The sequence below is a fragment of the Numenius arquata genome, chromosome 2, assembly GCF_964106895.1.
Source record: "Numenius arquata chromosome 2, bNumArq3.hap1.1, whole genome shotgun sequence".
NCBI classification, from domain to species: domain Eukaryota; kingdom Metazoa; phylum Chordata; class Aves; order Charadriiformes; family Scolopacidae; genus Numenius; species Numenius arquata.
The window spans coordinates 60,507,606-60,520,301 of NC_133577.1; the positions used below are offsets into that span (position 1 = coordinate 60,507,606).

The window sequence follows — 12,696 nt, forward strand, 5'->3', positions numbered from 1 at the left end:
AAAATATGTGATTTAACTTCATTAAGCATGGGCATATCGGTTGGCTATGCCACTTTAAAAATCTGCACGCAGGAGTGCCTCGTTATCATATGGGTTTGTAGATTCATTAGCATTTGTGTATGGTACGGTTTGTTTATGCCTGTGTGAGAAAGGTGTAAAAAGCTGCTGGTTTGGTCTGGGTATATTTTCTGCACATTTTACACAAAGAGGAATGAGGATTTGTTACACAGAAAGGTGATCAGTTTGTCTTAAATCATTACAGAATTGTTTACGTCTTGTTTTCTAAAACTGGAAACGTTTAAAAAATTGATTCAGCCTATACTTTGAGTCAGCTTTTTGCTAACGTTCGAATGTTCAGCTTTTAAAAATCACTATCCTCGCCAAATAGTAACCCTGTTTTCTCAATGAAGGAGTGACCTAATTCAAACTTGTAGTTAACGCTACAACCAGAATAAGAAAAGGGTGGTACGGACATAGCGGCTTGCGGTAATGTTATCAGAGGTAACTACCGAGCACCGGTGAAAGTGCATACGGGATTGAAATGATCCTGGAAATGGCTGCACTCCCAACTAGACTGGGAAAGGCGTTACGCATTTGGAAATATTCATAAATTTCAGTAGTTTCTGAGACCTTCAGGTGCTCTTAACTAAATAGTTCTTTTAACCTTACCTGCCTAAGTAGGAGGGAAGGAAGTAATCCCACCAAGTATTTCTCTGCATGCTAATATGTTTTATATTGTGGCGGGGTTTTTTTTTAACCTGATAGGAGAATATTGTAGCTGATGTTTTCATACAGTTTGGAATCCACTACATTTTGAAATTAATCCACCACAGTGAGTGGGCCTTTTCTCTAGTGCTGAACATGTGCTAAAATGATGCTGATATTCAGGAAATAGAAAATACACCTGCCAGTCACCAGGAAGCGCCACGTACAAGCTGACTCTCTGAAACCATTTGTAATTAAGCGGAGGGAGAAATAAAACACAGTATTGTCTCTAGGTTTGCTGCTTTCCTTCCTTTCACAGGAGCTTGGGATAAAGCACCCATTGCATCGGAAAAAGCTTCAGCTTGCTCTGCAGGCACTTGGGTCTGAAGAGGAAAACAATCATGGAAAACTGGATTACCACTGGGTTACCAGTAAGATTTTGTTACATGCTGAAGCAGCAACTTTTGATAGGGGTTCCTAATCGTGACTAATTTGGGGCTCAAAGAGTGGGAATAGCACCAACTGGTGCTCGCTATCTTGGTTACCATACTAACATGAGTGCCTGTCTCTGTCTTAGGGTGGCTGGATGACATCGGCCTCCCCCAGTATAAGACCCAGTTTGATGAGGGAAAGGTGGACGGCCGAATGCTCCATTACATGAGCGTGGTGAGTACATGGCGTTTCTTTTCCTGACATCTTGTTTGTGTTCTAAGTTTTTCCCCGCTTTAATGCATGCTGGTACCTCCAGGTAGCTCACTAAAGACCAGGTTAGACTAGAGAGACCCAATTTCACTGTGCCTATTGTTGTGACTACATAGATACTATATACGCACTCAATATCCTCTTCCCTCTACATCCCAGCCTCCATCTTCTTCCTGCTCCCCACTTTACTGCTGTTCAGGTGAAGCCAACCCAGCAGGTTTCCTATGTGTAAGGTCTCATGTAAGATGAGATAAGGCCTCTGTTCTTCTCTGGAGACACACATGCAAACTCACCCTCGCTAATACTAATTTCTTCTGTATAACAAAGGAAAAATGAATCACCCTCTCATGAGCCGTGCCAGGGGCAGAGTAAAAGCTACCTTTTTTTGCCTCATTTACATGTATTTTGTACAGGTTTTACAAGAGCACCAGGAGGAAGCCTAGGGTTGATCCATCAAACTTTCCTCCTGACAGACAAGCACGGTGCTGTCTGCTGGCATGACTTTGCTGTTGAGTCGGTTTCGCTCAAACGTTAAATACTCACTGCTTACGTAGTGGGGTTTGGTGTTTGTTTCTTTTAGTTTTATTGAGTTCAGACATTAACATAAAAGTAGGAGGGAGTTTCTTCCTTCTGCTTCTTAAGTCTTGGAGGTTGGGTGCCAGTAGGCTCCATTGAGCTTTGATCTTGAGTTGGGAGACGTTATTACCACCATTTTAACTGGATGAGGATTGAACGTGGCTAAGACACAGTGTAGGCCATAATGTAGGGGAACTTGTATTATTCAACAGTCAGTCTTTTTTGTATTAAAAAAGAAAGAAAAGTAAAAGATGGACAGGGGAGGGACGTGTAGCAGGAGCTTTGCCTTTTAAATAGTTATTCTTCCTGTCACTTCCCTTTGATTGTAGATCACTGGCGATATTTTTAGAGTTTAACCATCAAATTATAACAACAGATTCAGTGTAAATGACCAACTAAATACAGCTGTATGCAAAGTATGAAAGAAGTACTTTTTAAAATCTCACTAAGTTACCCTGACTCAAAATAAGTAATAGCAAATATTTATTATTTTATAATAAATAAAATAGCAAACCATGACATAGAAACTCTTCCAATATCTGAAGGGAGCCTACAGGAGAGCCGGAGAGGGACTCTTTGTCAGGAAGTGTAGTGACAGGAGAAGGGGTAATGGTTTTAAATTGGAAGAGGGGAGATTTAGATTAGATATTAGGAGGAAATTCTTGACTGTGAGGGTGGTGAAGCACTGGAACAGGTTGCCCAGAGAAGTTGTGGATGCCCCATCCCTGGAAGTGTTTAAGGCCAGGCTGGATGGGGCTTTCAGCAACCTGGTCTGGTGGGAGGTGTCCCTGCCCATGGCAGGGGGGTTGGAGCTTGATGATCTTTAAGGTCCCTTCCAACTCTAATCGTTCTATGATTCTACTCTTAGATTCATCACAAGGTTAGCTGAGTGCAATGAGATGTTTGGGTAAGAGAAGAATCTAGTCTTAAGTATTCTGACAAAAGAGTCCAGTATCCGTAACACAGAAGTAATACTAAAACATACTAAGCCAGATTAGCCCTGGCACCAGGATGTATAAATTTATCTGAGTCAGCCAACTTGCACCGGCAGAGAATTGGACTTTGAGACACCTAAAGGCACAGTTAGGACTGAATTACAACCGAAGAGCCCACTTTAGCAGGAGCGCGAGTCTCGCAGCTTGTGACCACAGTTGCAGTGCAGGGGAGGTTTTCCTCTTGTAGCGCTTCTCCTTACAAGCTTTTCAGGGCTGGGCTCCCTAAATGAGAAGAGTATCTGATTATTTTGGTTTTGAAATACTCAATTATGGGGCTACACGATGGAATGAAACCAGAAGTGGGCAAAACTTGACACCTTCTGCATCGCGTAGATTGCAAACTGGTTAGCAGGTCAGGGTGTTGGGTACCACCAGCAGTCTTTTTTAACTTTGAGCCTAACCTAAACATTTTGCCTCCTTCGCCATTGTCTACCACCTGTGTCCTGTGAGCCGAGCCCCCTTGGGTGCCAGAAGGTTCTGTCTCTCCCCTCCTTAGTGGTTTGAAGGAGCCCTGAGTACAAGAAGGAGAAGAGGGAACTTTAATGGAGCCAAAGCAAAACTCCTGCTTGCTACTATTGGTTCCTCCCTTTGTAGTCATGAAGAGGGGAACTAATCTCTCACGGACCTTGACTTTGAGCAAGCAGTGTGCTCTTGTGGCCAGGAAGGCCAATGGAATCCTGGGCTGCATAGGGAAGAGTGTGGCTAGTAGGTCGAGGGAAGTCATTCTCCCCCTCCACTCTGCACTGGTGAGGCCACAACTGGAATACTGCATCCAGTTCTGGGCTCCCCAGTTCAAGAGGGATAGGGAACTACTGGAAAGAGTCCAGCGAAGGGCAACGAGGATGGTTCAAGGATTGGAGCATCTCCCTTATGAAGAAAGGCTGAGAGAGCTGGGGCTCTTTAGCCTGGAGAAGAGAAAACTGAGGGGAGACCTTATCAATGCTTATAAGTATCTGAAGGGTGGGTTGAAGGAGGAGGGAGCCAGACTCTTTTCAGTGGTTTCCAGGGATAGGACGAGGGGCAACGGGCACAAGCTGGAACATAGGAGGTTCCACTCAAATATGAGAAGAAACTTCTTTCCGGTGAGGGTGCCAGAGCCCTGGAACAGGCTGCCCAGGGAGGTCGTGGAGTCCCCTTCTTTGGAGATTTTCAAGACCCACCTGGATGCAGTCCTGAGTAACATGCTCTGACATGCTCTGGACAATCCTGCTTCAGCAGGGGAGTTGGACTAGATGATCTCTATGGTGCCTTCCAACTCTAAAAATTCAGTGAAATTCAGTGAAATTCTAAAAGCTACCTGTCCAGCTGAATGCAGTTGTCTGTGCCCTGTGGTCAGTGCAGAGAGAGGAGCACTGTGAGGCACCATCTCATTCCTTGGCGTGGCACGAATTGTCCTAAGAGATGTCCTAAGAGATTGTCCTGACACTCCAGGGACGCTGGTGGGAGCCTAAACAGCCAGTCTGTGCAAGCTATAAGATAAGTCCTCCGTGAGACGAATGTTCAAGTAAAAAACATTGTGAGGATCGAGCTTTTGGACAAAGAACCATCTGCTTGTGTTGATATCACTGATGCGTTGGAGGGAGGCGTGTGGCCATGCCTTTGCAGGCTCTTGCCTTGCGATGTGTGAGAAGTGGCTCGTCCCATGCTGAAAATGGTGTGGGGTAAAGGCACAGCCAGGTTGCATTGCAGTGCCTTTTCACTTGCCTTCAGGCTGCCTGTGTGTCCAGCAAGCTCCCTGGGCATGTGTGAGGAGGGATTTGCGTTCCTCACCAACCTGCCCTCCTTCCCTCAAACCGTAGCAGGTGCTACTGCAAGGTAGGAGCTACACAGTGATGGTGAGCTGGGTAAGCCTCTCTGCAGCCTGGTATGGTCACCCTTTCCATTGTTCCATCACTTACGACAAGCATTTTAAAAAACATTTATCATTTGCGGTTGTGAGAGACCAACCTGACCTACCTTCATATTTTATTTCTTCCCTCTTTTTTTTTTTCATTCTAGTCATACAGAATGCTTCAGCTTTCGACGTCATTTATTGTTTTCAGTTAAACTTTTAGCTGGACGTTTGTAGTATTAAAATTTTTGGCAGGATTAAATGCAAATGCCAGGTGAGTCTGATGCACAGGGTTTGTCCTTGGCTCTAACGATGAGGATGTCATCTCACCCTCTCCCTTCCTCATTACCCCAGGTTTCTTGTACTAAGCTCTGTACCCTATGCGAAAAACATGACCCAGAAGCTAGTAGAGAGCAACATGGGAAGTTTTTACTTTGTCACAGGTGGTTTGACGTTATTAAAATCTTACCCCAGAATGCGTCAGATGTGCTATTTTAAGCCAGGGTCAAAGCAGTCTCCTCCAGTCAGGTGCCGGTTCCACCAATAAGCACGTTCATGTTTATTAACTCCCACTTCCTCTTCGACAGGATGACTTGTTGTCCTTGAAAGTTGTCAGCGTCCTCCACCACCTCAGCATCAAAAGAGCCATTCAGGTTTTGAGAATAAATAACTTTGAGCCCAACTGTCTGCGCAGGAGGCCATCTGATGAGGTACTGCTTTAAGATGAAGCTGTGAAGAGGGATCCTCTAGGATTTTTCCCTGATGTTTCTGATTACCTCTGCTCTGCCCTCTCCTTTCCTCCACCTGTCGTGGCCCCAGACTCATGTCTTCTTGCGAAATCTCTCACTCCTCTGCCTAGCCAGTAGCTGGCTCCTTTGGCTTAGTCTCTAATGTGCTGTCTGGAGCAGAAATCATCTTGAACTCAGTGCACTGTTACTGTAAGTCTTCTGTAACTCTCTGGAAAATGGAAAATTTTCTGTGTAAAAGGAGTTTGGCTCTGTTACCAGACAAGAGACTGCTGTCAGTTTGTTTTGGAAGCAGCATATGCTGGATAGGGCAATGGATGGTGAGGCAACCCAGACTCTTGGATTTAGATTTGGATTTAGATTTAGATTTAGATCTGGATTTAGATTCACAATGCATATCTGCAAGAAACGCACAGCAGCTCACGGAGCTAGTTACGTTCTCAGTTCTACTGGTAGAAGTTGCAAGTGGTCCTAGTGCAGAGCAGGATAATCAAATGGCATGAAGCATAATACCTGCTTCATGAAGCATAAGACCTGCCCACTGTCCAGACCCATCTCCATGTTGGTATCGATGCAAGATAGCAATCCAAAAAGAGGTCTTTTTCTCAAGTGCGAAGTGGGCTTGCGTTCATTTAGGGCAGGAGAGGTTTGTTTTGGTAAAGATTGGGGCTACGACAGCTGAGTCGGAAAGTCCCCTTAACTGCCCGTTCCTCTTGTTCACAGAATAATATCACACCTTCTGAAGTCACCCAGTGGACCAATCATCGTGTGATGGAGTGGTTACGCTCTGTTGATCTGGCAGAGTATGCACCTAACCTGCGGGGGAGCGGTGTGCATGGAGGACTAATGGTAAGGTTTTAGCTTGGCCTGTTCCATTTTATTAAAAAAAAATATGGCTGAGAATTGCTAGAGCAAAGTTCTGACATTATCTTTGCTGCCCACGCCTTGTCTTCTTATTCTGCTTCATAAGGAGTCACTATCAAAATTTAGTACTCTATAGTTTAAAGGTCATAAATGTCTTTATGGGCATAAATGGGCAGGATTAGTGTGGGCAGCAATGGGTTTGATTATCTGTATTTCCCTCACAATTTAGTTTTGGTAGGGCATTCTCCACCTCCTGTCCTACGATGCTTTTACACTGCTATCATGCTGTTAAACAGCCATTATCTTCCTTCCTAGACCTGGATATGTTTTTATTTTGTGCAGAAGGCTTGTTACTTTTGTAAAATTTGTGATTTCGGTGTCAAATTAGGATTGCTTTAAATAGCTCTAGCATCAGATACTCCAGACAAGAAACTTACACTTGCAGAAGTTTATTGTGGTGATTTTATGTCTATTTTCCATCATTCCTCTGGCTACGTCTTCCACAATTAAAGAGGGTGTTGGGTAAACGTTTTGCGATAGCTTCACACATTACATTGAGTTAAGGGTGGATTTTTCTGTTATTTTCTTCTTACCTCCCAATTTTTTTTCTATTTAAACTCCAGAAGGAAAGCCTGGATATAGCATTTTGTGAATCCTTTAACTAGCTAATCCTCTTTTCTCCCTCTTTGTTGTATGTTTCCTCTAAAATATGAACAAAAACCCCAAAGCAACCTTAGGAAGCAACCAAGATGGGTATGCCTGTTGATATCCTTGAGAAGCTCATCAGACAGTACTGGCTTCAGCTGGATTCTCTGTGATTTGATTAATAGGTTTTGGAGCCTCGTTTCAACGTAGAAACCATGGCCCAGTTGCTGAACATCCCACCAAACAAGACGCTACTGAGACGGCATTTGGCTACTCATTTCAACCTCCTTATTGGACAGGAGGCCCAGCAGCAGAAACGCAAAGCTATGGAATCTCTAGACTATGTCCTCTTAACAGCAACTGCCAAAGTCAAGGTAGGTCATTTGTTCTGGCTGAGTACCTGAGCTTTCATCTGAGTACATTCGGATTTCCAGTGTGCTGTGGTTTTATCTGTGATTGGAGGGCAGTCCAGTTAAAGTCTTGAGAAAAGGGACTGGCTGCTAAGGAGAGCAGGACTCGGCAGATCTGGGTTTGACACTTGTATCTGCTCTGAACACACCATATCTCAGCCTCAACTTGTGAGCACTCTTGCGTATTGTCTTTCTGTCTGTACTGTGAGACAGAGGTTGGGAGGAATACTGTCTCTTATTGTTACATGCTCACGGTTTAATGCAGTGGAATCCTGATCTCGTTTGGGATCCTTTAAATGGTTTTGTCTTAACAGTGATAGAACGAGGGGACACGTCTTCTTTCAGATGTGATTATCGTGAGATATAGCTACTCAGAAGATCTTTGTTTAGGAGAGCGGTGGGCTTTTGACCCTTCATCATCGAAATGCCAGTGCAAGAGTAAGAGATCTGCTAATTCATTGCTGATTCTCCAATTTCTTTTCAATTTTCTCTTCGCTTGCAAGCCAAAGAAACTTACCTTCAGCAATTTTGGAAGCCTAAGGAAGAAGAAGCAAGATGATGTGGAAGAGTATGTGTGTCCTATGGAGCTGGGGCGGGCATCTGGAAGTGGCTCAAAGAAGGGTTTTAAGCCTGGCTTGGATATCCGAGTATACGACGATGATGATTTGGACAGGCTGGAACAGGTAAGCCAGTTCTAGCAGTTTGGAGTCCTTGATTGTGCTGTGAGGTTTGATGGGAAAGCCTTCCTTTTCTCAGGGAAGCCTTTCTTTTGCTTAGGCCCGTGAAGGTCCTGACTTTTGGCAGTCAGGCAGCATTACTAACAAAAGTGTCTCTCGCCCCAAGGAGGCTCGAGCTGTGAATGCGGCCCCTTTAGGACACAACCGTCCTCTCCCGACAGGGCACACTCCTTCCGTGCTCTAAGTTGGGTGTAATCAAGCATTTACATTAGGTGCTGCGCTTATTTGCACCCTGTCATGGCATACAATGTATTTATTATTGATTCATTGTCTGTGGTTTTTTGTTGTAGATGGAAGATTCAGAAGGGACAGTGAGGCAAATAGGAGCATTTTCTGAAGGCATCAACAACTTGACAGTAAGGCTTAAAAGTGGGGTCTGTGGAATAAGATCTCTGTTTATAAACCCCTTGGCAGTCACTATTAGCACTGCTATTTAATACACTAATTACAACTTTTCTTGCTGTTAGTGGCGCTGTCAAGCAGCTGAGTTCTGTACTTTTGGGGGCAATTGCTTTGATCGATTTTAGTGCATAGCAGGACCTAGTCTTTGGATAAGTGAAGCGCCACTGGTCCTCTGGAGCTGAAGTATATAAAATACTGTGAAGTATATAAAATACGTATAAAATATGGGTATAGTGAAGCCTCATCAGAACTAGGGGTCAGCTGAGGTCCTTTGGTTTTTGTACAGGGACAGAGGGGAAAAGAAAAATTAGCAATTGAGGAAGATACCTGCCTATCCTGGCTGGGAGGTTGCCCCGGATGGGAGTGGTGGCCCGTGGTCACTAGTCCTCTTTGCCGACTCTCCACCCTCCAGGGAGGGCAGAGGACACGGCGCTCGGCTTTAGGTCAGCGAGTTTCCCTTGGGTGGTGGGTTGCCAACTGAGGGTCTTGGTGGAAGCCCAGCCCCAGCTTGTGCTCTCCCAGCCCTTTGGGCCAGCAGAAAGGCGACTGAGCCACAAGCTGGTCAAGAACCAGCACGGGTGAAAAACGTCCTCAGCAGAACGAAGGGGTGGCTGGCAGGGCTGGCAGCGCTGTTTGCTGCCAGCCACAGGACCGGACTGTCCCATGGGCTTGATTTGAGTTGAGGGCCTGAAGCTTGACTCTTCCCTCCTTTCCTTTCTAGCATATGTTGAAAGAAGATGAAATGTTTAAAGACTTTGTGACTCGCTCTCCTAGCACCAGTATAACAGATGAGGACTCCAACATGTGACGGTAACCACCAGACGCTGGCAAAGGCTCACTTACCTGTGTGCAAGAAACGTCATCATTATTTGTGATGGGCAGCAGATCATGTACATTACATTGCTCTTGCTTCTGTTTGTTAGAAGTAATATTGGAGTGGAGAATTTAAAAAAAAAAAAAAGAAAAGAAAAAAAAAAGGTGCCTACTCTAAAGTTGCCATAAGAAACACCCAGACACTCATTAATGGTAATTGTTTTTACTATATTTAATGTACAAATTGGTGATATGTTTCAGAGTGATGAATTTAAATCTACATGGTATCATAGTGCTCCTTTTGCTTATTCACAGCCTCAGATAATCCTTCATACTGTTTCGAAATAACAGAAGATGTTAGGTAGAAGTATTGTCTCTGTCGATATTGTGCATCGGCTTTCTCTAGGCTCTCAGCTGAAAAAAAAGACGTTACTGCCCTTTTTCAAGTGCACAAATCAAGTTTTCAAGTGTTTTTCAAGTTCAGCACAAATACCAGGTCTGCCCTTCCTACAGTATCCAGTGTAGGATTTTAGTCCTCCATGTCTTGCGTAAACTCCCCGGTAGCTCTTGACTGTTGCTCTTATTTTTATACTGTTTTATAAAAAAAAAAATAAAAAAAATACAAACGAAGTATATGAAGTACATATAAAAGCAAAAAAATTTAAATTTTGTGAGATAGAGTGGTGGAAAGTTTGAGGTGTAGGGGAAGGGGCAAGGGTTGTAAAAAGATGCCAGTTTGCATGCCAGCTGGTTACTGGAAAATGCAGGCTGACCTTTGGAACTGTTTGGTTTTGTTGCTTTTTACTAAATGCACAGTTTAATGGTGTTCCATTTGGGATGAAACAATTATAAAGCACGTTTCTTCCAGCAGTGACTCTTGTGGAAACTGCGCATTTTAAAACGTCTTCTTTCTTGTTCCCAGCAGCAGTAGTTAATAGCGTTCAAACCAGATTATTAACGCTTCTGTCACTTAAAAAAATTTCTCAGAGTTGAGAGTACTCCCTGCGTATGGAAGGGATATTTCTGTGCTGTGACTAACGTAAAGATGGTGTAGTTGCAAAATAAAATAAAAAAAATAGTTATATAGAGAAATATATAGGAAATATATTATTTCATAATATTAAACCTGAAGTAGGACTTGTCCTCAAAAATTGAAATATCAAACGTGTTGCTCATCATTTTACCTTCTTAAACCACAGCTCCTCTGCTTTTGAAGATCGTCAGATTTTAAAAATCCTACCTAGCCAGTGGAAATCTTTTGCCACCCTTTCGGTATTGCGAGGTGTCCTAGCCAAAAATCCGACGAAAACCCCACTGTTTGTCACAGTGGTGAATCGTATGGTGTTGAATGTTGCATGTATTTTAGCACAACGGCATGAAGCTTCTTTGCTGTGTAAAGGCAAAACAAGTACAGCTGGAATTGGTCCTTGCGGTGGTGTTTTGCTTTACCAAAGCATTTGTCACTTGTTTCATCGCTCTCCGTGCTGGAAGTGAGACCATTTCCAACGCGTTGCTGGTCTGGTACAAGGGATGTGAGATTTGTGCTGATTTTGTGGGTATTTCTGAAAAACTACTAACAAGGCTAAGAAAAGGAAGAAAGAAGAGGCTTCTGTGGAGCTCCCATCGGATGTTGGGGTAGGTCGGAGACACATTCCAGCGTTATATTATTGTATCCTCGTAAGCTATTACCAGCCTGGTTCTCTGAAGGATGTGCAGTGTACGCTATTATTTATGTACCAAGAGGAAAAATTTGTGGACTGGTTGTGTTACACGTAATACCAGGCGCTGCCATTTTCGCTTTAGTTACTGAAGCCGGGCAAACAATCCATAATATATACGTAAAATAGTTTGTGCTGCTCACCGTTTGGGTACAAACAGATCACAACTGATGCTTTATTCAATATTCCTGACTAATTCTGTCCGCAAACAATTTGCTCTCTGTTGTTTCTTCCTCTGCAGTCTTGGGGGCGTTTGAGCTATTTTATTTGAGCAGAAACACCCCGTTGTGTAACGCCTGCCATCAGCTTTCGGGTGCAGATGCTTGGGATGTGAATTCAGGGCTTGCTTTCTGTGAGTACCGCGCGCTATAGTTATTATTTACAATGTAAGTTGGGCCTAAGAGCCTGCTTTCCCAAATGCCGCAGAAGCGCTGGAAAAACATGGTGCAGGCTTCTGAGTAAACCTGTTCCTCCAGATTGGCTCTCACTTGACGCTGGCTAGTGAACACGACTTGGATATGGACTAGGGGAAAAAAAAAGGGAGGCTAGTGACACAATACCGTGTGCTGAAATCGGCAAGCATATGAGGGTTTGTTCAAGTCCAGTGTAATTATCATTCTGCTCCGAACGACCCCTTCCTGCCTTCACTGGTTGGAAGCCGGGTCATCCCCTCAAAGCTGCCTGTCATCTGAACCCTGGTTATTTTACAGGGTGGACTGTGAAAGCAGGTGACACAGTCAGGAAGTATGCGGGCACATGCACGCGATTGATACCTTTGGGGGTATAATTTGTGCGTGTTTGAAGAGGGCAACATAGCTGCTGTGTATTGCCATGTAAAATCCAATAAAGTCTGTGGAAAATGCCAAGTGTTTCTGGAAGCTGGTTCCTTTTAATGTATCTTCTTTTTTTTTCCTTTTTGTTTTCCTAGGAAGCTCGTTTTGTTCTATTTGAAAGACAAAGGAGGGAGAAGGGACAAAATTCTCATTAGTTCGTTTGTCGGTAGTGCCTGCAGCAGGACTCGGCCAACAGCTAAGGATTCCCAGGAGGATAGGGAAGCTCTACAGAGAGACTTAGATAGATTGGATCATTGGGCCAACATCAATGGTATGAGTTTCAACAAGGGCAAGTGCCAGGTTCTGCACTTGGGCCACAACAACCCCGTGCAGCGCTACAGACTTGGGGAAGTGTGGCTGGAGCTGCCTGGAAGAAAGAGACCTGGGGGTTCTAATTGACAAGCGGCTGAACATGAGCCGGCAGTGTGCCCAGGTGGCCAAGAAAGCCAACGGCATCCTGGCTTGTATTAGAAACAGCGTGACCAGCAGGAGTAGGGAGGTGATTGTGCCCCTGTACTCAGCACTGGTGAGGCCACAGCTGGAGTATTGTGTCCAGTTTTGGGCACCTCAATCCAAGAGAGACATCGAGGTGCTGGAGCGAGTGCAGAGGAGGGCAACGAAGCTGGTGAAGGGCCTGGAGAATAAATCTTATGAAGAGCGATTGAGGGAGCTGGGACTGTTTAGTATGAGGAAGAGGAGGCTGAGGGGAGACCTCATCA

General features: G+C 44.3%; 1 protein-coding gene across 1 annotated transcript in view; it reads left to right on the forward strand.

Annotated features, from left to right (window-relative positions):
* The window catches only part of PPFIBP1 (PPFIA binding protein 1), a 140,038-nt gene extending 128,036 nt beyond the window's left edge, over window positions 1-12,002 (forward strand). Inside the window, exons 22-29 of the mRNA XM_074167401.1 lie at window positions 1,025-1,136; window positions 1,283-1,371; window positions 5,397-5,519; window positions 6,279-6,404; window positions 7,250-7,438; window positions 7,978-8,157; window positions 8,502-8,567; window positions 9,335-12,002. Of these exons, the coding sequence (XP_074023502.1) occupies window positions 1,025-1,136; window positions 1,283-1,371; window positions 5,397-5,519; window positions 6,279-6,404; window positions 7,250-7,438; window positions 7,978-8,157; window positions 8,502-8,567; window positions 9,335-9,421 (972 nt within the window). The 3' untranslated portion in view covers window positions 9,422-12,002. The remainder of the gene's footprint in view (window positions 1-1,024; window positions 1,137-1,282; window positions 1,372-5,396; window positions 5,520-6,278; window positions 6,405-7,249; window positions 7,439-7,977; window positions 8,158-8,501; window positions 8,568-9,334) is intronic.
* The last annotated feature ends 694 nt before the right edge of the window (window positions 12,003-12,696 follow it).